At 38.6% G+C, this 25,180-nt stretch overlaps 1 protein-coding gene across 1 annotated transcript in view; it reads left to right on the top strand.

Moving 5' to 3' along the window:
• The window catches only part of TBL1XR1 (transducin (beta)-like 1 X-linked receptor 1), a 60,222-nt gene extending 35,326 nt beyond the window's left edge, over nucleotides 1–24,896 (top strand). Inside the window, exons 2-15 of the mRNA XM_009082074.1 lie at nucleotides 6,342–6,444; nucleotides 8,646–8,791; nucleotides 10,253–10,472; nucleotides 12,541–12,673; nucleotides 12,871–13,012; nucleotides 13,312–13,375; nucleotides 13,478–13,575; nucleotides 15,318–15,378; nucleotides 16,590–16,711; nucleotides 17,198–17,272; nucleotides 19,720–19,847; nucleotides 20,029–20,194; nucleotides 21,075–21,176; nucleotides 22,536–24,896. Coding sequence (XP_009080322.1) covers nucleotides 6,387–6,444; nucleotides 8,646–8,791; nucleotides 10,253–10,472; nucleotides 12,541–12,673; nucleotides 12,871–13,012; nucleotides 13,312–13,375; nucleotides 13,478–13,575; nucleotides 15,318–15,378; nucleotides 16,590–16,711; nucleotides 17,198–17,272; nucleotides 19,720–19,847; nucleotides 20,029–20,194; nucleotides 21,075–21,176; nucleotides 22,536–22,562 — 1,542 coding nt within the window. The 5' untranslated portion in view covers nucleotides 6,342–6,386 and the 3' untranslated portion in view covers nucleotides 22,563–24,896. The remainder of the gene's footprint in view (nucleotides 1–6,341; nucleotides 6,445–8,645; nucleotides 8,792–10,252; nucleotides 10,473–12,540; nucleotides 12,674–12,870; nucleotides 13,013–13,311; nucleotides 13,376–13,477; nucleotides 13,576–15,317; nucleotides 15,379–16,589; nucleotides 16,712–17,197; nucleotides 17,273–19,719; nucleotides 19,848–20,028; nucleotides 20,195–21,074; nucleotides 21,177–22,535) is intronic.
• The last annotated feature ends 284 nt before the right edge of the window (nucleotides 24,897–25,180 follow it).

The following is a 25,180-nucleotide window of genomic DNA, read 5'->3' as shown; positions in this document are numbered from 1 at the left end:
ACACATCCAGATTTTGCCTGGTCTGAGTGGCTGGATTGAAATAGCACATTTTGCACTTTGTTTGGCTCCTCTGAGTTGATAAACCAAAGCAGACTTGGGGCATTCGTGCCTCATTGTCTTAATCGGCCCAGTTGCAGTTGGAGAAGTGGTGGAGTTTAATGTATCTGCACCTTCCTGGGCTACAGGGATTGTCTGTCACCTGAGTCATCGTGAAGTGATCACAGAGCTGTCAAGGGCAGGAGGTTTGCGTGGCTGAGTGTTTGTAGCAAAGCATAATGAAGAGGAATTGTGTATCATGTGCAGTACTTCATTTTTGTTTTGAAGAGAACTGATAAAATTGTAAAGCACAATGGTAGTAAAACTTTGCAAAGGACTTGTATGCATATTTAGGGGGGTTTCTTTGAGTGGAATTATAAAAGTGCACAATTCCTGGGACCAGATAGTTAGGTAGTAAAACTTTGCAAAGGACTTGTAGGCATATTCAGGGGGGTTTTTTTGAGTGGAATTATAAAATTGCACAATTCCTGGGACCAGATAGTTTAATAATTTACCTTTCTTGTTTTGGTGGGTTTTTTTAAATCCTCATAGTCACTAAAAAAAAAAAGGAAGATTCTTAAGCAGCAATTAATAAAATGGTATCACTGTCTATGTGCACAGATGATAGTAAAATATTTGTCTGGATTTCTTGCAAAAGAGGAAAAAATAAAAGGTCTAGTGACAATATTTCTGTTGTAGGGGATTTATTGTTGCTGTAGCCAGACTTCTGTTTTCCGTGGATAAATGTAGCAGTCTGCTTCTATCTGAATATCAAGCATTTTTCAGAGCTACCCAGAGCATTAGCTGCTCCCTTTAACACATCGTATTTAGTATCAAATTAACGATCGGTATGTTTTGGGGAATTATTATTCACAGCAGCCTGCCAGGTTTTCCTGTTATCCTACCTAATGAGGATGTGTTGGAGCCCACTTACAACTGCAGAAATATCACTTTCTTAGGCTGTTATTTGATGATACAATAACTCTAATTGTAGTGTAAATCTAGTATGCATTATCAAATGGTGATTTAGAGATATGCAGTGCTAATCTGATATATAAACTTTCTCTGCCAGTTCAGGTTTATGTAAAAGAACCCAAAACAACTAAAAACCCTTTTAGGCCAGGAGCCATATCGGACAGCATCTGTTCTCCAGCATTTGGCATGAACCTGGAAGAGGAGTACAAAGCTAGCATAAACATGCAGAGTGGAATAATGGTTTGTCAGAAGTACAATCAGATTTGTACCATTGGGCACCCATTAGCTTGCAGATCCTGTGTTGGTGAGAGTGGAATTTGATCTCTTTATTAACGGATTTTACTTGTGAATTTTACCTGAAGTATGAAGTGTGAATGGTCCTCAAGGGACAGAGGCACCAGGATGAGACCCCACGGGCTGCTCTGTCTGAGCTAGGTGGGCATGGTACAGAAATACAGCTCAATTTTGCTGTGTGAGAGCAAAGTCGGAGTTGATGTGTTGTCTCTGGGATAAAAAACCTCTTTTCCAATTTTAAAAAAACGTAACATCCAAATGAGTTTTGCTGTGATTGCTGACATGGAATGAGTGGTTTGGTTTGCCTAACATGCAGGAGTGTGTCTTGTCTGTTCCTGACCTGCAGCATATCTGGTTGTTGAGTAGATCTTGAGGCCAGGATCTGTATAGACAGTTGACTTTTATTACTGATATCTTTTACGCCTGATAAATTTTGGGAGATTGGGGACTTTCTATAGCAATATTAAAAATTACCTGAAATATCTGGTTACTGTGCTGATTTTAATTGAACAGAGGTGTTATAAACCACAGACATCCTCTGGGAAGAGGATCCTACAGATAAACAGTGCCTGTGGCTCACTGGTTTCAGATGATGAAGGGAGGACAGGGAGATGGGTTACCTATACTGTAATCCAGTTTCCCTGGCACTATGGCATTGCTGAGCATTGCAGAGATGTGTGGGTTGAGAGCCTGAGAAGAGGCATTCTGAAGGGGACTTGGTTTTGAGTAATGCATATCAGTCCTGGTGTTGTCTCAGGGGCTGGAAACCCATGACCAACTTGGGCATGGTTCATAAGCGCTCACACATATCCTTTTTTTTAGCCTGATATATGGGGCAATTTTATTTATTTAATCCTAGTTTTACTCATAAGGAATCTACTTAGCATGTGCTGCGCCTGCTCCAAGGTGCAAAACAAAAGTAGAGGCAAGTGGGAGAGATTTCCTTTAAAAGTGTACTTGGATCTAAAACAGCAGTGTGGGTGCATCATGCTTTGCCTTATAAATCTACGGAATGTTTTCAGGAAGACTTGGAAATTTTTAAAGGACCAGAAAAAAAAGAGCCTGAAGGATTTCATTACATTTTCATAGTGGGTTTGTGACACACAGCTGCAAATATCTAGAGATATTTTTAACGGGCCCTTTGCAAATTAGGCTAAAAATCTAAGAGTGGTAGGAATTACGTGCAACTTTTACCTATTTTTGTCACATTTTTCTGTGGTTTTTTTGTGATTTAATTGCTGCATCTAAAATAAAAAGTAGTATTTATACCTATTAAGCGTCCATGGGGTACATGTGTGCAAGCATGGGTTCATACATAAAGATACATTTATTTTTTCTTCTCTAATTTTCTTCTTTTCAGCCTGTCCTCCTCTATTTGTGTTTCCGTTTCCATTTACATGACGCCACTTCTAAGAAATCTACTCCATCACCTCCCAAACAAGCCCTGGGGCCATTGTGGGGCACTAGGGAAAATGGAGTTCACGTGGTTCGTAGGTTAGCAGGTTTATTTTCTTTCCCATTACTGTTTATCTTCAGCAGATATCCTTAGCAAGTTGTAAGTTCAGCATGAAGTGAGGGGGTGTCTGTGAGTGTTGAGTGCTGAGACCAACATGACCAGAGGGTCCCCTCTGTATCCCACCTCTTCTCTTCACTGTCATCCCCTCCCTACTGCTGTCTCCGGTCATTCCCACTGGGTACTTTCCAGGAAGCCGTGAGCAAGGAGAGGAGGCAGCACAGTTCTTAGGGATGGAAACAGCAGCAGTTTCTGCATCATGTGCCATGGAGTTCACCCAGCACTTAGCTGCTTCTCCAGCTGTCTGAAGAGCCTGCTCTGGGGAAGGGAGGAGCCCACTCTGCAGAGCCCTTAGCTGGGGGACATTTGGCTTTGCCCCAGCTTTGAGGGTTGGCAGCATAATGCTGGCAGCCAGAATCCAGCCTGGTATCAACAGAAAATTTGTTAAAGGGAAATAATTATTGTATCCTTCTCTATCTCTACTTCTCTTGTGTTTTCTCTAATGTGGTAGTTTGCTTTGGGATGGGAAGGAGTTTGGTATTGCTTGTTCTTCTCGCGGTTCCTTGAGTCCCTTGGCTGTGTGACACCCAGGTGAGGCTTGTCCCCAGGTGCTGCCTGAGCCTCTGGTCCTGGCATGGGGGGAAATGCAGAAACAAGCTTTGAGAAAATGTAAATAAGTGCTGAAAAAAATGGATAAGGCCATATCTTGGTAAAACACTGGAACCTTTTGCACCCTTCTCAGTTTCATGTCCTCATCAGGCAAGCTGCGTATTTACTGAAGGCCTTTCTGTGTTTTTCTAGCTGTCAGGGCACCACAGACAGTGCTGCACTGCCACCTCCTGATAGCCAGCCAGGACAGCGGTGGCAGCTCCCTGCCTTGCCATAGCATCTTGTGGAAAACACTTGGAACTAGCCTTGAAAAAAACGAGGCTCATTTGACTTGGGCAGGGTGAAAAACACTTCTGACAGGCAAGCAAAACATTAGGCTTTTTTCTTCATCTATTCAGCTGCATAACAGGTGAATTTATGTGGTATCTCCATGGTTCTGCTTTGAGTGGGGAGCCCTCTTTATATTAATAATTCAGGACTTCTCTGTGTGGCAAATAGCACTTTCATTTGATTTCTGTGTTTTGATCTATCTTTTTTGGTGATGCAGCAAGATTGTAAAATTCCGTGACAGACCCATGAAGCAAATACTGCCGTTTGTGTGTGTGTACATAGTATAAAAAAGGTTCTTTTATGAGTCTCTTTAAAGTTAATTACCTTTGCTCTGAAGGAGAATATTGTTCCACTTCCTACAGAATTTCTCTGTAACAAACAGTCTTAAAAAAAAGATGATTTGTGCCAAGTATGGCAACAAAACTTAGCTGAAATTACTGTTTGGTCCTGCACTTGGTGGAATTGGTTGCTAATGCATGAAATGGCTACAAACACCATTAATTTCACATACTGCTCAATAAATGAGCCCTCAAAGTACATTGGAATTTTGCAAGTTTGCCTTGTACCCCAGGCATGGCTGGGGGCTTTGAAGGTCTGGGGTGGAGTTGGTACCAGCATACCTTTACCAGTTGTGTTGCACTGCTAGAAGTTATTGTACTGGAGCAATTGTTTTCTAACTTTAGAAATGAGAAGGATTTAAGTAGAACTGCATTTTTGTTTTTTTTCCTTAAGAAACTGAAACCATCTTCCCTCTTTGGCAGCACAGTATGCCTGAGAGTAAGCATGCGATCTGGGTTTCTGTGGACGTGTCCAGCATCATGTACAAACCCTGGTTTCCCATGCAGGGATCCCTTTGGCCCCAGCTGGGTCTGATTCCTCCCTGCACAGCTCTTGGGCTGTGTCATTTTTCCAGTGTCCTCTCCAAACCGAGTGGCAGTACATGCTGCCCTCCCTCCTATCCTGGATGTTAGCTGGGTGGGTGGCCACATGGCTGGGGTGGGTTTGGATATGTTCATGGGCTCATCAACTCATCAGTATTCATGTGCAGGTTTCTGCAATCAAACTCTTGTGATGTCTGAGTTCATCCTGTAGCCTCTCCTCCTCTTGAGGAGTTCAGTTGGGTCTGTTCTTTACAGCATTATGGGACTTCTAGGAAGGTCACATGCTGGAGAACTGTACCCACTGTCAGATTTGATTGCAATTGACTGGTAAAATTCAAAGTTATGTGATAGGAAATGACCACACTGTCTTTCTTCCTTTTGCTTTGGGAAGTCTTGCTAGGAAAAGATGCCTGGAAAGAATACATATGGCAGCTTTATAATGCCAATCATAGCCTTGTAGTTGTTACTTACTACTGCATTCTCTGCTTTCCCTCTTGGAGCAGCAGTGACAAATGGCTTGACCACACAGCCATGTAGCAAGAGCTTTTTATTTTGAACAATACAAGAAAACCTGTTCTCTAGTACTTTTTTTACATCAGATCCAGGTCAAACTTCGTCAAGTAGCAGTAGGAGAGTTGTTTGCTTTCTCATACTTCAGTTCCATGGAAGAAACAATGGTAGTGGATGGCTAGGTAAAAACTGGGAAGGGTTGCTGATGAAAAGTGGTGGACAGATAGTAGGAACAGGAGGTGGACATTATTTCATTATATGTTCTGGAAGCTGATGTTTTTACTTGTTTACTTGGAAAGGTCAGGGGTATCACACATTTAGAAGTCAAGAGAGTGTTCTCAAAAATGAGACTTAGCGTTAGAAAAAAACACAATATTCTATCTTTTCATCTTCATGTTTTGAAAAGACTCTTGTTGCCTCTTGTTTTCAAAGTTTATCATCAAAATTATATATAGGCTGATACATTATTTATCTTGATAAATATTTACCATTAATAAAATCAAGGGAAACTTGTGTACATGTATATCCATCAATATTTTTAAAGCATTGATTGAAAGCCTAAAGAAATATTACTTAAAGTGATCTGTTTAAAGGTTGTCCCTGAGGCCAAGAATTCCTTTTGCAAAGCCGAAGTGTGTGGCTGAGTTCTAATTTTTAGTGGAAATAGTTGGGCTTGCTTTGAACAGACACCATGTTGTAGCCTGTATTTGCACATTTTCACTCATGCAGGTGTGCCTGAAAACTGGAGTAGATTAGAGAGTAAAAGTGAGAACTTGCCTGGATACCAACACGAAACCAAATTCTCGGTCTCTGTTGGCCAGTCAGAGAGAAATCCATGTTTTAAAAAATGTGTTCTATGGCAATAATGTTGATTAGATAAAACTCACTTGATTATTTTTTAAAACCTTTGAAATGAGGCCTTTTTAGTACTGGTATTAAACAGCATAGTTCCCCAGTCCATACCAATTTGCATCACTTGAGAATCTGTCCCTTCAATATTTAATTTACTGACCTTTATGTTGTGGTGAGACAAATGACTTTTTAATGACTGCAGTAGACTTATTTGCATTATAAAATAAAACCATTGTGTGTGCTGCCAGGGAGCTACTTACTTTATAAATACAGCATTTGTTGGGAAATACCTATTGGGTACTAAAAATATTTAATTGACCTACTTTTTTTTTTATTTGCAGGGTTGTGTCCTTTGTTGTGACCTCATGGTTTAACTGGGAATAAAGATGAGTATAAGCAGTGATGAGGTTAACTTCCTGGTATATAGATACTTGCAAGAGTCAGGTGAGTTTTTACAATTCTGGTTGTTAAACAATGCATAATTTATTTGGCCGTTGTCTGCAACTGGCTCTGGCTTTAGCAAAGCAGGCTCATTTAATTATTTTGCCAGTAGGCATGTGCTTCTGTCTGAGCTGTTTCTTGGTGTTTCTTCTCAACAAGAGAACGAATTCCTGCCAAGTTACCTTCTGTAACTTAATCAGATTTTGTCATTTGAAGGCTTCAGATGGCAGTCAACCAGCCAAGGACTCACTCAATTGCTAGAAAGGCATTTTCCTGGAGATCACTTGTCGGCAGGGTGACGATGGCACCTTGCACCATTTTCTTTAGGGCTACTTGAAGAAGAAAAAAGGATAATTAGTAAAATACTGGGTTTTCCCTGTTGTCTTGGAGTGGTGTTGCTCCTGTGAGCCAGTCTTGTGTAGCTGAATTCCTTGCCTGAATGACTTTGGAGGGGCAGATGTTGCTGTGTTTCAAAGGAAGAAGTGGCAACTGTGACTGTATGACTTGTATCACTTGAATCTAAATACAGATGAACAGATTTTTTTTTTTACAGGAATATCTCTTGAGTTCCCAAAAGGTGTCCTCCCTGCAGGACACCTTTTTTTTGGTGTCCTTTGGCATCAGGCTAGCCAAAATCTTCTGCTTCTTAAGAGTAAGAGCAAAAGATATTATTGTCAGACTTAAAAATAAACCTTTTTCTTGTCATATTCATCCAAACTGATTTTGGATGTGTAAAACACAAGCAAGAATGCAACAGTGTTCCCTTATTTTTAAAGCTTCCCAAACCCAGTCAGATCAGCAGTTTTGAGTTTGTGTTGCATGTTTGGGTTTCTAGATGCAGCCATATGGCTGCAGGGAGTTTTGTGGTGGTGGTTATTCCTGAAGCTATAAGAGACAACATCATCTTTTACTCACAGCTGTGGTATTGATTGCTTAATGCAGCCTACATTTAGAATGGGTAGATTTGACTGAAAATCAGGGCATGCCCCAGTAAATGAACAAGTGATGATTGTCAGCTGGCAGGAGGGAATGTGATCTCAGCAATACATAAAAGAAGTTTGCAGATTAAAGCAAAAATAAACTCCAGTCTTTACATAACAGTGTAAGAGGTCGTCTTTTATATATGTGTATATGTGTGTGTGTATATATATATGAAAATATATGCATATAGTGTATATTTTACCTTGCCATTTCAGCATTTACTGATTCTTAGTTTTGTGTACTGATTGCTGATGGGTGACTTCAGGCTTCTTGAAAATGCATTTGACTGATGCAACATATGTTCACTGCTCATGGACTTCCCAAATTGAGACAGAGAAGCCCCAACAGCAATGGTGGATGGCAGAGTTCTTCAGTCTCTGTTTGTCAAAAGAAAGCAGAATCTCATTGTTCCACCTAAATTTACTGAAAACTATTACATGTTCTCATTCCAGTTGCAGATTGCTTTTGTCACAGAAGCCAAGCTTACAAAATTGCTCTATCTACATTTTAAAGTTTGCAAGCAGCTTCTTACTTACCTGACAGGGAAAAGAAAAAAAAAATAAAGTGGTTTAAGAAAAAATTTCCATGACAGTAAAGTTAATTTTCTGAAACAACTCTTTTTCTCTAGGTTAAACTCGCTTTTTCAGGGTGATCAAATAAATAGCAGGCAGCTACCAGTGCTGCATCATAACGTGCCACTTCTTAATCAGTGCACAGTGCTGATGTAGCTCTAAGAGCCAAAGCATACACAATTATGACAGCACTGTACCGTGAGCTGAATTCTGTTCTACATACAGATCCATTTCACTTTCATGGGTATCAAATCAGTGAGTAAAAATAGCAAGTGAGTCTTGGTGTCTTTTCTTTATTAAATACTACAGATGGTAACATACATATATGTAGTTTATGAGTATATAAAGATGTTGCAATGCTATTGAGAGTTGTATATTTTGTATTTTTATATTGACTCATGCACAAATATTTTGCCAATGATACTGTAATTAATATTTGTTGCATTTATATTTAAACTTTTCTGTTTTTGTACATTCAAACTAGAGACATATGAGGGAAATGAGGTATTTGATCAGTTTTTATGGTAGCTCATAAGCATGTTATAACTTTGTATAATTTGCTCAGGTTTGTAAACAGAAGATCCTACCGTGGTACAGCAAGCAGTGTTGTCTATCTGTAAATCAATTCTGATGTCTTTGCCTTGTCTTTAGGGTTTTCCCATTCAGCATTTACCTTTGGTATAGAGAGCCATATCAGCCAGTCTAATATAAATGGTGCTCTGGTGCCACCAGCTGCTTTGATTTCCATCATCCAGAAAGGTCTGCAGTATGTAGAGGCAGAAGTCAGTATTAATGAGGTAAGGAGACTTTACCTGCAGGAGCGTTGTGTCCTTGCTTGCAGTAAGTTTGAATGTTAGTATTTTTTCTTAACTTTCTTGTATCCTATTTATTTACTTTTACTTCAGATTCCTTACTGCTGGTGTTCACCATGACTCCAGTGGTGGAACCAGAATGGAGTGACATAACTGGCTAGGGGTTCTGCCCAGTGCAGCCACACAACACCAGGCATGGTGTTCTGGCTCATTGCTTAAAGGTCCGTTGTCTGTAGAGCTGTTACCCTAATGTAATGTTGTAGTACACCCAGACAAGTGCAATACGATAACAATTGAGACAAGAAACCTCTTAATTTTTTTATTTTCATAGACTGGCACTAGGGAGGTGGGAGAGCACTGTGCAGCTCTCGTTTGGGTGACGTGTCGTTTTAATGAAGTAACGTGAGCCCAAAGGCAAGGTTTCCACTTAGAGAGAGGGTTTCAATTTGTGGCAGGAAGGATGAAGGTATATGCCAGTTCGCCTTTTGCTTCTGCTGGCTAATTCATCTTGAGCAGGATCTATTATATTTGATGTTTAAATGGTTATTCCAGCAGTACAGAAAGCTATGTATCTTCCTGCCTGATGCTGCAGACATTCGCCCTCAATTTCCATTCTCATTTATGCCTGGAAGGTTAGCAGCCTTTCTGTGTGTCAGTTAGATTACAGAAGGAAACTATTTTTTCCACTAATTCTGCTCTCTTTCCAGTCTCCCTTATGTCTGCTGTTTACGTGTAGTTTTCATAGTCCCAGTGAAGCAAATTCTTTCCTTTAGGAAGCCTCAGAAAAATAAAGCAAGTGATAGGAATAGAAGAAGGAGACCCTATATTTATTGCAAGGAATCCTTCTAGCTCCTAAAAATAGATCCTTACAAAGCCCTAGCATATGTATAAGGGTATTTTTAACTGGGTCTTGTCCATTTCAGGATAAAATTCTTCCTTGTTGTTTGAAAGCATGCCAGCACTGTTTAAAAAAAGGAAGAAAACTAGTCAACTCTCCAGATAATATGTTTATGGAAAGTATTAGTCTAATAAGATAGAATAACTTCACAAGTCAGTGACCCGAGTTGCAATGTTTGTGGCTCGCTCTTCAAACAAACCATTAGATTTTGCTGCAGCCACTCATGTTTGAAATCATATTCATAGATAGCTTACAGAATTTTTTGCTTTAGCAGACAATTTAGCAAACTCAAAGCAAATAACTTTGGATTTCACAGGCTCTCCCAGAGGCCTGCAGTGGCTTTTTTGCATATTTATAGTGGCCACTTAATTTTAGACTAAGATTCCAATCCTAACCACAACAATGATGAAATATCCCTTCCAGCAGTATTTGTAAATCACTTTATTGTATTAAATCAAAACTTTTGCTTTAGTTCTTCTTGGAATTTGTGCCCATAATGCTAATTTGTACTTGTCTTTTTTTTGTTTTCTCCTTCTGTTGTACTTCAGGATGGTACCTTGTTTGATGGTAGGCCAATAGAGTCTCTCTCACTGATAGATGCAGTGATGCCTGATGTGGTACAGACAAGACAACAGGCCTACAGAGATAAACTTGCACAACAGCAGGCAGCAGCTGCAGCAGCTGCAGCCGCCACTAACCAACAGGGATCAGCGAAAAATGGAGAAAATACTGCAAATGGAGAGGAGAATGGAGCACATACTATAGCAAGTAAGTTAAGACAGAAATGACCTTAACTTATGTTAACATTTCCTTGTTGTTTATCATGGTTTGAGCTAGGAGACAGTGAGGTAAAAGTGTAGAGGCACGAGTAACCCTTCAGCTTGCAGAGAACACCTTCATCATAGGTGATACCTAAACAGATGGTGTCTCACCTTTGACTGTCCCCAGTTTGAGATTTAGAATGCAATAGATGCAAACTTGTGAATTCATTAATTCACAATATTCCCTTGACCAGTCTCACTTCCAACACTGCTCCTTTCCCATCATCTGAAGGTTTTTCTCAGGACCTTCTAACGGCTCTTTCATAAAGAGGAAAAATTAATCAGAGACAACTCTTTAAAGGTTGTATCTCCTCAGCTTTGGCCCCTATGCAGGGAATGAGGAGAGGAGTCTGCTAAGCCACAGCTGGTTAAAAATAAGCATTGTTTGTGAAGCTCCACAAACTCCTCCTGACAGATTTTGCTAATCCCTTGGATCTGAGAGCTGTGCCCACTTCTGTGTAGGACAGGCCTTCTTGTCATGCTGGAGGCAGTCATGGTTGCTGGGACAAGTCCTGTGTCACTTGTCTCTTTTATCAGTATCTGTTTTCATGATTTGCTGTAGAGAATTATTTGATGTAACTGCTCTTGGGTTTTGTTTATTCATTAATTCCATTTCAGTTGTGATTGATGAAGCAAGTGAGTTCTATTTGCCATCACCAGTCAAAGGAACATACCTTACAATTAGGCGTAGTATGGAAAAGGTCAAGTCAGGCATTAAAATATGATTTTTGAAATATTGTTCTGGAAGTCCGAATTACACTTTTGAGAGGGAGAGTTACAGCTCATGCTGTAAAACGTCCTCTATAAAAGATACTTTTGAGAGAATGTTAATATCAGCCACATACAAGTTCTGCATTTTACAGCTGGATTGTAGGGGTTTTTTTAGTATTATATATGATAAATATACTGGAAACATAATATGTGGCTGAAACAGTCTACTTGGATGCTTTCATTTTAAAAATCTCAAAAGAATATTTACTTGCTGACTGTGAACTGGATAGAGTAAGGGTAAACCCTGTACCTCAGCCTTGTTAAATGTGATCTACCAGCAGCCCCTGCTGGCTGGTACACCACTTGTATGGCATTGATTCTCTGACTGAAGCAGTGTTATATATGGTGCTCTTTCTTAAAACTATGCATGTTCTAATAGCCTTTTCTGTTTTCTCACACGTACGAACAGTGACAGAAACCCTTAATGCTAAATTAAGCAATAGATGTGAAATGATTTGTTTAACTGCAGTGAATAAACACAGAGCAGGTGAACTGTGCAGCATTTCTTATATTATGCATTTACACTCAGCATGAATTTATTTTTAATAACAGAAAATGATTGATGGTAGATGCCAAGAGAACTGTTTTGTCAGTTGAATTATGCCCAGTGTGTTTTACAGAACAATATGGATTCAACATCACTTTCACGCAGGAAGTGGTGTGTTGCCACAATTCCACGGTAATTGCTGATGAAGTTTGAAAAGCTCTGTTATCAGTTTACTGTATCACCAAATGTGATTATATTAATTAAAGGCATTTTGTAAATGAAGTGTCTTGAGATGTAGATTTAAAACCTGTTTGACTGCAGTTGGTGAAAAGAGAGATCTTTGAAAATTAATGTGTTGTAAATGTATCTTTTAAGCACAAGCTAGACTAGTAACATATTGTCCTATGCAGTATTGGGCCTGAAAAAGCTGAGTACTTTTAACAGCATTTGTTTCTTAACATAGCAAAAAATTAACTTTTGGCCTCAATTTTGAAGCCTCAAAATGAAATCCATTTGGATGCAAAGGTTTAGAAGGGCAAAGAGCTTTCTCGCATATTTGAAACTCTCCGTCTGCTTATAGTACTCTGTAAATTTGAGCTACAAAAATACAGGAACATAACAGTTTTGTCAAATTTTCGAATCACATAAATTGTGAATAGTTGCTCTCATCCCAGAAGAATCTGAGCCCTACAGTAGTCACAATGCGTTGTCCCAAAATATTAAAATCGACCTCTCTCTACTGTTTCCCACGATGCAGATAATCACACAGATATGATGGAAGTAGATGGAGATGTTGAAATCCCTCCCAACAAGGCAGTGGTGCTGCGTGGCCATGAATCTGAAGTATTCATCTGTGCCTGGAATCCCGTTAGTGACCTTTTGGCCTCAGGGTATGTGCTCTAACCACATGTGTGTGGAATTTCCGTGCTGCTTGGCACGCTGCTGTGTGTTGACGGCAACACATTAAAATCACACCTACCCCAACGCCTTCTACATCAAATGCCACAACGTTTGCCGTTTTGAAAACAGCACTTTTAAATGGAATTCATTGGGAGAAGGAGTCATAGTCTCATTAACTGTTCGGTAGGTCTGGAGATTCGACAGCACGGATATGGAACCTCAGTGAAAACAGCACGAGCGGCTCGACTCAGCTGGTACTTCGGCACTGTATCCGGGAAGGAGGGCAGGATGTACCCAGCAACAAAGACGTGACATCGCTGGACTGGAACGTAAGTGCAAACGGCAGCGCTCAAAATGCTCTGAGAAAATTATGTCTATAATTTTGCATAGTCAAATTTGAAGTGGCAGCAGTGGTGCATCCTCTGTGGCCACACTTGAAATATTGCTGTCTTTGAGAGGTATTGTCATTTCTTCCATTGTACTTCAAGGACTTTCATTTTAATAAGTTGTAGTCAACGGAATAAATACCATAAATCTTATGCAGATGTATTCTACCTGAAATTTGCTTTGTGCTCTTTAGATTTGACTTACACAGTAAAAATAAATGAAATAACCTTTCTGCTGGCAGAGTGAAGGTACACTTCTAGCAACTGGGTCTTACGATGGCTTTGCGAGGATATGGACTAAAGATGGTAAGCAAAATGCTTTTAATTTCCAGTATTATTTTCCTGTATTGTGGCTCACAGCATAGTTTTTTATTTTTTTAATGTATTCATATCAATATAAATTTTCAGGTAATCTTGCCAGCACCTTAGGGCAACATAAAGGTCCTATATTTGCGTTAAAATGGAACAAGAAAGGAAACTTCATTTTAAGTGCAGGAGTGGACAAGGTGAGATAATCTTTGGTAAAATTAAAATTCTTTCCTTCACCGTTTTAATCTAATTGTAAGCAAAATAGCACAGTTATGAAAGTAAGTGAGTTAAGCTACAGGCGTAGGATGTAAACATGTACTTACAAAGAATTTGTGCTAGTTATATTTCCTTGGGTTTTATAGTAGTTTATTGAGATATTTTAATTTCTTTAGATTTCAGTGTCTATGGATATGTTTCCAGTTAGGTTAGCCTAGGTTAGAAATGAAGTGCATTTAAAGCAGAAACATTAAACCTTTGTAAAACCACATCACTTTATGTAAAGCCTCAGGAAAAAAATCTTTCTGGAGGGATAGGTTCAGGCTGAGTTAGATAGCAGTCAAGCCTGAGAATGGTTTAAAAGTTTAGAGCTGGAACGTAAGGAAAGTTGATACATCTGACTGGGGAGGTGCCAGTAGTGTAATGCCATGGAGCTCATTGTTTAATTCTGTTTTATTTCACATCTCTAAACAAACTTAGACTCACAAGGTCTTTACACTCAGAGCTGTTGTTAGTGTGAGAGATTCTGTGAATCGTGGGAAGGGCACATAGTGATGAAGAATAGACTTAAGAAATTCAAGGAGTCCAATAGACTACTCAAAAACAGGAGTTGAGTTTTTCCTCTGTAACCAACTAATGGTGCAGGAGTCAGCACAGGTTTTCTCTTGGTGAGAGTGGCAAATTGCAAGCTCAGTATGACCACGGGCCCATCCAATACTTAAAACTGGCAGTGTCACTGTAAAGTAGTAGATCTACTCCTTTATTTGTTATTTTTTTCCTCCAGACATTTAACCTGGTTTGCATTAGTGCTCAGCTTTATAAATGCTTGTGCTGGCACAAAAGAAGGAAAATTGAATGTCTCAAAGCATGGAAAGGATGTGTTTCCTCTTTGGCAGCTGTGACGGTTATGCCAGTTTTTAAATCTTTGTGGAGGTACAGCTTCAATTTGCCGAAAAATATTCTGGAAGAAATAGAAGCCTCATTTCAGTCAATAAAACTTCTTAGACAAAGCATCTGAGGTTACACTTTGGAAAATATTCTGCATTGGCAGAAAGACTGACCTAACCTTATGCTTCTTTTCTATAAATTATTTGTGTGGTCAGTTCATACTTTCACTGTATTCGGTGTTAAAATTTTCGCTGGTTGTTGAGGTAGGCCAGGGATCTTGGCATATAATGTAGTGGTTATAAGATCCTGATTTTGTTGTGTAAGAGTTCTTTGACCAGAAGGATATCAAAGTATTGGCTGAGAAAATTCAGAATGAAATTACACCCTTAAACCTTTCAGATTCTTAAGTATGTGATTAATTGTTTATAAGATCTCCTTAGGGACAAGGGAGTATTTAAAATGACAATTTGAATATACAAGTATTTGAAATTAAAGTAGGTGTGTGGAATGATTTACAAGAATATAAATAGGACTAAAGGGATAAATCTAATTTTTGTTTATTAAAAAAAAAAAAGCCCACAACCCCCTTCTTGTCTCCAGACTTCAAAATGTTGTGATTAAACACCTTTCTAATAATATTACAACACATTACTGTTGTCTGTACATCCACTACCATTTCTTTTAGTACTGGGTAAAACACTAGCTATGTGTAATCAGTGGCAGGTTTGGATGATGGGGAGCAGGCTAGATATTCTGGCACTTGAGTGGTAATGGTTGTGGGGAAATTAACAGTTTGTGCAAGCTTGTTTATTGTTTATTTATCTGTTTAATCCAGACCACAATTATTTGGGATGCCCACACTGGTGAAGCCAAGCAGCAGTTTCCTTTTCATTCTGGTAAGTCTTGAGTTTGATGATTGAGGATTGTCATCTGCAAAGACAAAAAAAGTGTTATTTATTAAAGTAAATAAAAAAATCTGATGTTTATGGTGCTTATTTACACCACTTTAAAATCTCACAGGTAGTCTTTGGTTACTGATTCCCATATTCAGAGTCCTGTGAATTTTGAGAACATAAACAAAGATAGTATTGTTCTGATTTTATAACTCACGGTTTTATTGCAGTTCTATGAAAGTCATAACAGATAAATAATCCAAATATTTCTGACTTTCTGTAGTGGAGTGGCAGACAAATCAAGTGGGTGGGCCACAAGGGATTTGTGTTTATCACCTTAGGACTGCGTTTATCATCTTCCTGCTACAGTAATCCCAGCCCTGCATCCCATTGTTCCACGCTGCCCGCTGTGCTGTCCCCAATTTGTTTGGCCACAAACCAGCTGAAAGGCTGTTCACTGGCCAGCTGGGATGAGAGTGCAGCCTCTCAGGAGGTCAGACAAATTGCTTTGTGGGCTGCATGCTGAGCAAGCCTGCCAGAATCAGCTGGAAAATAGAATAGAGAGGATGATGGACATGTCATCGAAGGGCCTTGAAGAAATGTGTCTCCTTTCCACTTTTTATTCCTCTCTCATTCCTTTCCAGTGGCATGACAACAATCAAAAACATCAGTTCATGGTTTACTCCAAGCAATTCTGTGTGCTATCTGCCATAAATATCTAGCTTGATCAAATGGAATATGTTGCACATGATTAAGCTTCAAGTTAGCACATCTTATAATGCTGGAATTAAGAAAGGAAATAAATCATTACCTTTCCCTGGCTGCCACCTGTCAGCACAAATAGGGGCTGTTAGTGGAGATGAGCTCATGCATGATGACATGTGAAGTTGTGGGAACCTGTTCCTTGTGCTGACTCCTGAGATTTATTTATAGATGACTTAACTACAGCTTGGTGTGTCCTGCTGCACTCTCTTCTGTAGAACTTTCATTACAGATAGGTTCCATATCTTAATGTCTTGCATTAAATTGTGGTTCATTTTGTGTAAGACTTGTTTTGGCTGCATTTCTTACTGTTCATAGTGTTTGATTATCTTCAGAACTGCTGTAAAATAATGGTTGCTTCCTGTTGGCATTGCTTCTAATGTGGTCCATGCTAAATTTGCATATCTACAGAATACTTACTATAGCTTTAAATATCTTTCTTTTTCTTATAGCACCAGCATTAGATGTTGATTGGCAGAGTAACAACACATTTGCCTCTTGCAGTACAGACATGTGTATTCATGTTTGTAAATTAGGACAAGATAGGCCCATCAAAACCTTCCAGGGTCACACAGTAAGTACTGGAAAATTGGGGGTTGCTCTATGATATTTTTATTAATGAGAGATTGGGTAAACTTGCCAGTATACAGCACTTGTGTCATGCTTGATCTTTGGCTACAGGCAATAGATATGTTTACAGATAGTTGTGGTTAAGGCCATATGGCAGCTGTAGTCTCTGTGATTATTGGAACAATACTCACTCCCATGTGCAGCTTCTTTTACCAGAGCCAGCATGCAAAAGTGAGCTTTAGAAGAGGAAACATGGTAACTTTGAGACTTTGCTATGCACAGCCTATATGGTGTACGAGCATGCATGGGAAAATGTGATGAACAGGTAGCAAAAAGCTGTTGTTATTGAAGGCAAAGCTATGAATGAAAATTAAATGTTGAAATCCTGACAATTATGCAAATACTCATAACTGCTGTCCAACTTTGTTTCGTGAGCTGTCATTTGTTATGAAAGCGAAGACTTCAATTTATTCTCATTATTCAATTTTAGAATGAAGTAAATGCAATCAAATGGGATCCAACTGGTAATCTCCTGGCATCCTGCTCTGATGACATGACTCTAAAGGTAAGGGGAGTTCTGGTAGTGACCCTTGTCTTTGTAGGACTCTGGAATGCAGACCAGTAGTGTGGGCAATCCTGCAGTATTACTGTACTTGCTGTGTTGTCCAGTATTTGTTCCTTTTTAATATAACAAGGTTAGGCAATCCTAGAAATCCTTGTTAATCAGAGCCAAGCTTTGGTCCAGAGAACTTGTTACAAGCTGCCACTCTGAGACTCAGAGCATGATTTATTAGGTGCTTTTAGCTGTTTACAGAATCGAGTCATTAATCATTAAGCTGTCATGCCTGATGGTTGCTTTTGGTTAAAAGAAAGAGTTGGAATGCATGTGGTGTAACATATACAGGAGTGGGCAACTTGCTCCTTTCCAGGTTTTGTTCTGTTTTCCCCTTCTTTCTAGTTAAAATCTTTGGCATATTGTTTCTTCAGAGACTGTGTGCACTCCTTGGTTTTTCCAGTTCATCAGGAGTCGTCGTACAGTTCTCGATTGCACCTACTCTCTTTCTCCAGATAATCCATAGCAACATTCTTTCTCTTAGAACTAGGGCAAACTTGTGAATGCAGAGGACGCTGTAACTTATACATATGACTTCAGGGCACACTAGAGATCCTTACAAAAATGCCACCAGGTTAGATACACTAGAAGAAATTAGGTTGTTCATTCTTGACAGGCCTGTGCTGCTTCCATGTGGAGATGCTTTCCATTCTTCCCATACTGCTTTACATTTAGTGAATGTTTTAACGCTGTGTTTGGTAGAATTTCAGGATACATTTTTTACATTGACACTGCTGTCCTGCTAGTAGCCCTTGGGACAGTTAATTCCATCCAGCTCACTGTTGTTTAATCAGGGACAGGGAATGGCTGAATGAGTAGCCAGATATCCCTCCTGCTGGCACACAGTCAGGCTCTGGCAATGGAAATCACCTTATCTAAATATAAACATGTAAGCATTAAGCCTCTAGTCTAAAGCTAGATGTCTAGACGTCTTCAGTCACCAGTGTGTCAGCACTGCTGAAGAGCAATTCATCCTTTCCTAAGTTAAGTGTCTTAAGTCAAGTGTGATGAGTAAACCCCTGAGAGCATCAGTTGTTCACCACTGGCAATGGATGGAGTCAAAATAGCCAGTTTAAGCTAGGTATTTAATACTTAAACAGCTGAAACTCCAGTGTGATGAATTCTAATCTAGAGCTCAAGCTGTTGCTGCTGCCTCTCAGTGAGTAGAGGTGACAACTGGGAACATGTCACCATTTGTGGGCTCAGGCAATTCAGGCAATTAACTTCTTGGTTGCTATTTTGAATTCAGTCCAGGCTGGAAAGAATGTTATCATTATATTCAAGATTAGCTGGAAGACCAAATGCCTAAGGATAGGTCTCCACATCACAAATCACTTCTGGATCACTTACTTTTCAATGGCAGAAGGAATAAATGTCATGTTTTGAAGCATATGCAAAGTGCCTAGTGATTTATTTACTTAGTTTTCTCTCTTGTGATGACAACTTGATGTTCTCTAGGGCAGCTGATAAGGACACTTTTCATCTATACTAGTTTTGGGAAGAGAAACTAGATTTTGATCCCATCAATTTAAACTGGGAATACAATTTCAATTCTGTGTGCACTTTGAAAATCAATTTCCTCTTCAGTGAGGCACCGGTTCTGAAAAGCATCATTTGTTTAAACATACACCTCAATTGCATCTTAAATACAGTTGGGCTTAAACATGCTTCTGTCAGCTTTTTCTATCAAAAGGTGAGCTAAAAGCACTACTGAAACAGATGTCATTAATAGAAGCATTCAGATGGTTAGCTGTCATATCAAGTTTCACATTTAGGAAGAGGTATGTAAGTTTTTCAAAATCCCTTCTGTAGTGGCAATGCAAATAAAGTTATTTTTTCGTTGAGCATGATCATACAGGAGTTGGAGCCCTAATGACTGGTGTGAAGTACTGAACACACACCTGGCAATGCAAATCCTAATAATCCAGGAAAATACCATAGTGGTTTTTGCACTGTATATCTAAGGATTTGTGTGAAAACAGAAAATTTCTCTACTATCCCTTTATTTCACTCAGTCTGTGTAGCAAGAAGTTCATTTAAAAATAGGGCTGTGATATTTTGTCAACTCAGACATGAACATATACATATTGCTCTTCTCATTTCAGCATCTGTTCTCATCCCTGCACTTTTCAAGGGGCTTGCAGTTAACTCAGACAGATTATTTTCTATAGGCAGCACCTTTATTACACATTAACTCCATCAGGGACTTACAACTCAAAGAATGGAAGGTCCTGGAATAATTACTTGGCATAATTACTCTAGAAACCCAGGAGTCACAGCAAATGTTTTCAGTGGTCTTAAAAGGTAGCAGTCAGCCTGCAACTGAAAAAGAAGATGCAGAATGTATTGTAGTACAATATTGTCCTAAATGTCTGTGTTTTCTTCCCTTTTTATCATAGATCTGGAGTATGAAACAAGACAGTTGTGTCCATGATTTACAAGCACACAACAAAGAAATTTATACTATCAAATGGAGTCCTACAGGACCAGGAACAAATAATCCAAATGCCAATCTTATGTTAGCAAGGTACTATTTAATCCTGGGTTTAAATGCTTATTTAACATTATTTTTACTTCACTCTATAACTGCAGGTTCACAGAATGTTTTGAAGCATGTAGGATACTTTGTCATATTCTGTTTGTGTTGGTAACAAAAATATGTTGAATTTAGATGTAATTAATCTCTTGTTTTTTTTCTTCCTGGGCAGTGCATCCTTTGATTCTACTGTTAGGTTATGGGACGTAGACAGAGGAATTTGTATTCATACTTTGACAAAACATCAAGAACCTGTGTACAGTGTAGCTTTCAGTCCTGATGGCAGGTACCTGGCCAGTGGCTCCTTTGATAAATGTGTACACATCTGGAATACACAGGTATAGCTCTTCTGTCTGTTGAGAAGTTTGTGCTTTGGTCTTTTCCGTCAGCAACTTTTCAGCCTTTGCTCTGTCACCTTTTGGCCACAAAGAGCTTTGCCATTCCTAACACACTGATTCACTTTCTCTTTATTCTAAGGTTACTTCTATTATTGGATATGCATTTAACTTCTCTCTTTTAGTGCTTGCCTATGGTGAAGTAATAATTTTCTTTACATTGTCTTTGCTTAGCAAAAAAATCCCACAAACAAACCCAAAAGACCCAACCAAAAAAATTAATAACAAAACACAGTGTTCAACAAAGCGTCTCCGATAACATGTTGCATCCAAAAATTGTCTTTGGTAACTCTGAATTTAAACTCCTGATTAAACAGGTTTCATGTGAAGACTGATGTCTGGATGTAGACACACCAGTGTGATTAGCTGTTTCATTGAGTTTCACTGAAAAACAAGAGAATGTAAAGTAAGAGAGCACGATGACAAAATGGTTCTACATCATTTTCTAAAAAAGGACACTTACTGGTTTTGTATCTCTGGCAAAAGAATAGGCTCATTATGACAGAAAGTCTCTAGACCTTGTTGTCAGGCATGATGCAATCTCTGGCTGCTGGGAAGTGCATACTCATTTTTGAACGGCTCATTTTAGTAACTGGAAGTAGTCGTGACCATCCTCAGTTTTACCTGTCAAAAACAAGTGATGAAGATGCAATAATTGTGTCACATTCTTTAACAGAGTGCTGAGATTGTCTACAAGTCTCATCTAGACCATTTTCCTCTGACAATTTCAGCTTTTAAAAACAATGGGGAATTTTTGCATGTACAAATTGGACTTGCTTGCTTTGATTTTGTTGTATTAATTACCTGTTTTGTCCCTTTTTAGACAGGTGCCCTAGTTCACAGTTATCGGGGAACAGGAGGGATTTTTGAGGTTTGCTGGAATGCAGCAGGAGACAAAGTTGGAGCAAGTGCTTCAGATGGTTCAGTAAGTGTTGCTTGTCTTGACAGTTTCTGGAAATCTTTTGACTAACAACAGAGACAAAAGTTTCCTTCTCTAGCTGAAGGTTGCATACAGCCAGCTCACCTGTATGTTTTCACCTGCAACAATGCTGTAATATTGTAAGGAGAATGTCTTTATTCCAGTTTAATGCATCACTGTTCTAAACCCTCCAAAAACCTCAGAAGGTGGAAACACCTCCAATTTATGTTTTCTGTTCCTACTGGGACTTACTGTGTAAGTGTGTTCAGTGTGGCCAGTCTGGAAACAAGTTAATTTTTTCCTCTTTGCCCTTTTCAAGTGAAAATGCTAAGTGTGGGTGATATTATTATGACACATGATAGAAATTACATACCTTCTGGATTGCATTCAACAGCAAAACAAAGTACAAATTTCCAAATGCTTGTAATTAAAAAGTTCCTAAAAGTGACAGGTCTTTGTGTAAATACCAGTGTATTTACTGTGTGTTTACTTTGCTTAGAAAAAGAAGGGAATAAAATCTTATGTTTAATTAATCATGAATGCCCCCCCCTGTCATCTCAGAGCAGGGTATTAGAGCATCACCCCCTGGCTCCTCTGACACTGTCCTGCAAAGCACTCAGTGACATGTGAACATTCAGGTCTTCATAGTGAGCACAATACTGGGTTTTTTGCTTGCCTCTCTCTTGCCATGGCTTTCAAGGAAAGGAGAAGAGACCCTAAGGAAAAGCAAAATTAATATAAAATAAGGGTGATGAAGGAATGGCATTTTGAAGTGCTGTGTCTTCCTTTAACAAATGTCAGCAAAAAGCAGTCTTGGCAGCTTTGTAGTCCAGAGTTTCAGGTGGTATCTTAACACAGGTGCCAAAGTGTTCTCCCTCCTGCATGTTTCATGCTGGTGAGCAAGGTTGCTTTGTTAGAGTTCAGAACAGAAAATAGGAAGTTCTGGATTTTAAGTAGACTAAATTCTAGCTAATGAATTTTGATTAGGCCTGTAAGTGTAGGCAATATCATAAAAGGGCAAAAGCTCAAGGCATCTTCTGAGTAAAAATTAATAATCATTCCTCCATATGCCCCTTTTTTATACATGCGGTGTAACTTTTTTAGTCCTCCCGTTAATTTGGCTCAAGAGGCTGATTGTATTTGCAATAGATTTGTTTTCATTCAGTTTTTGCTTTTTTAAAAGTGTTGGACTTACTTTGTTTTATATTGTTTACTAGCGAACACCCTTCTCATCTACTCTTTTTAAATGTACTTAGAGCTGGTAGGAAGCACCTTGTGTGTGATAATATTGACTAACAGACAAAGAGAGTTGTAAAGACATGTGATGTTGTGCAGCTTCTGTATCTGTATCTCTTTCTCTTGCAGGTTTGTGTATTAGACCTACGGAAATAGCGCTACTAGTTGGAAGCCATGGACCGACTATGAATGTGTACATAGCCAAAATGACTGTCCCTGACCCATGTACTGCTATAGTCCCAATCGAACCATGGCCAGTCCACTACAGCCAAATGTAAAAGAAATATATACATATACTGTATATAAAAAAAAAAAAAGGAGGAAAAAAAAATTACACCCTGAAGAGGATGACAGAGTTTTGTCACAGCTTGTGAATCCTGTTCACCAAGTGCTGGAATCTGCTGTGCCCCAAAATAACATTTTAAAGGTTTTTTGGATATGAAAAACAGAAGAGAGAGCAAGAGAGAGAGAGAAATATACCATATACAAGAGCAGACCCATATACATACCAAATTCAGAAGATACTAATGGCAGCCTTCATTACCCCTTCCCCCTCAGATCCATTCTGATGTGGATTGTGGGGTATTTTTGTTTTCCTTCTCAGTAGTTGAGCAGTTTGTGTGTACAGAGAAAATGGACTTACAGAAATCTGCAGCAGTAGCTTTTTTTTCTTTGCTTTTAAACATTGGGTTTTCTGTTTTGTTTTGGTTAAGTTTACGGATGCATGAAGTAAGGGAGTGAATTAGTTTCTTGTTTATATTTTTTTTTTCACCTTGGAAAAACAAAGCATTTCTTTGAAACATGTTTTAATGCATTCTTTGAAGAGGTAGTTTGAACCTGATAATGTTTGGTACATTTTGTGGCTCCCAGAGCACAATTTTGTGAACAGAGGGAGGGTGGAAAAGGGATTATGGAGAGAGAAGAAAAAAAAAATCCTTCTTCGAGGCGTGATATTTCATGTCCTGCTCATCTATGAAATATGACAGTAATGGGTATAATGCTATGTTTGATTTTTCTGGTGACATGCCTGAAATGCAGTAGTTTCTTATTTGGGACATAATTCTGCCAAACTTAAGAACAGAAGGGCGCAAAAACACAGGAGAAAAAATACAGGGATGCAAAAAGCGGAAAAAAAAAAGGAAAAAAAATGTACAAAAAAAAAAGAGGAAAAAAAATGCATCTTCTGTTGCTTTAAGACCATAGCTAAATATGGTTAAATTGTGCACTATTGTGAAAAGGAGCAAAGTATAGCTGGGGGATTGTGTTTAAGAGGTTAAGATCTTTCTGGACAAGGGTTCATGCCACAGCTTCTTTGAGAGTTGCCCATCATTATTTGTAGGAGCTTAGATGTATAATTGTAACCAAACTCCAGTATTAAAAGTATTTCATGTAATTTTTCTTTATTAAAATAAAATCTTTGGCATATATTTGATAACACTGCCATTAAGAGGCAAAATGTTTACTACCTTAGATTTAAAAAAAATCTTAAACAGAGGACTTGCTTCAAGTTTATTTTAATAGCAGTGATTCAGCTTATTTAAAAGATGAATACTTGCACTAATTCCCCTGCTGCTCCAGTCCTGCAGTTTATTGTATCTTGTGACTACATTTTTTTCCAAATATAGGGTAGATGTAAGCTGCTATTTTTTTAATAATCACTACTATATAGTGTCTTTTACTCTGTTTACAATATCAAGTATTTTTCTTACAATGACAGATGTATATGGCAAACCTTTTTCTGCTCATGTGATTAAAAGTATACTGATAGTGATTTTATTTGTAAATGATAGCATGAGGTTGTGTTTACGCGTATGTGTAGTCAAAAAGGTTGCATCGTCTTGCATAAGATTCCAAGAGTGTAAATTTATAAAAAGAAAGGTTGTCAAATTTATGTCACAGACATTTTACTTAAGGAATGGTTTATATTACAGAGCTTTGCAAAGTTATCAGTTTTATAACACTATTTCAATCACAATTAATTTTGTGGCTTAGGATTGTTAGTCTCTAACCTATTTTTTTTATTCGTTTTGGGTTTTTTCTCCCCCCTCTCCAAGTTAGGCATAAATTCATTTAATTGAGATAATGCAGCTTTGACATTTTAACCATTGTTCTTTAGGCATCGATTTCTGCTATTTCCATGGAATACACATGACTTGAAGCAAGTCTGAGTTTGGCTAAGGTAGGGTAGCAATTTGCCAGTGGTAAAGTCAAGTCAACAATCCATTCTTTATGTATACCCCAGGATTATACTACTATCATACACAGCGTTTAAAACCAACACAAAGTCATATCCATAAAGACAGTTATCCGCGGTGGTTCAGTGCCAGTTATTTTTAGGGTTTGGAACATATTGCAAATGTTTAGAGCAATTACCCTGTGAGTTACAATATGTAGGAAACCTAATATATTGAGTGTCTGGCACTTGAAATATTGCTTTTATTGCTGGAGGTCCATGACTGTGGCTGACCTCTGTCATTTAATGAAAAAAAATAAAAATAAAAAAAAAATTCTGTGCAATAATTTTAAACTGTGCTCCCAGGAATAGACACAAATGTTTTGAGTATGTTTAAGCTGCATTTTTCGTTTAGCAATGCATTTGTCAATTGCACTGAATTTAAATCTGAAAAGTCAGAAGTGATTCTTGATAGTACTTTTGTATTTTAATATGGACAGTTTATTCATTTTCATAAAAGTTATTGGATGATTCTTTCAGCCAATCTAAACAATTGTGGTGGAATTCTGTGACATAGCTACAAAATCACACAGCCATGTTT

This window comes from Acanthisitta chloris, unplaced genomic scaffold (genome assembly GCF_000695815.1).
Source record: "Acanthisitta chloris isolate BGI_N310 unplaced genomic scaffold, ASM69581v1 scaffold17419, whole genome shotgun sequence".
NCBI lineage: Eukaryota > Metazoa > Chordata > Aves > Passeriformes > Acanthisittidae > Acanthisitta > Acanthisitta chloris.
Note: the sequence above shows the minus strand (reverse complement) of the source record. Positions and strands in the feature narration are given on the sequence as shown.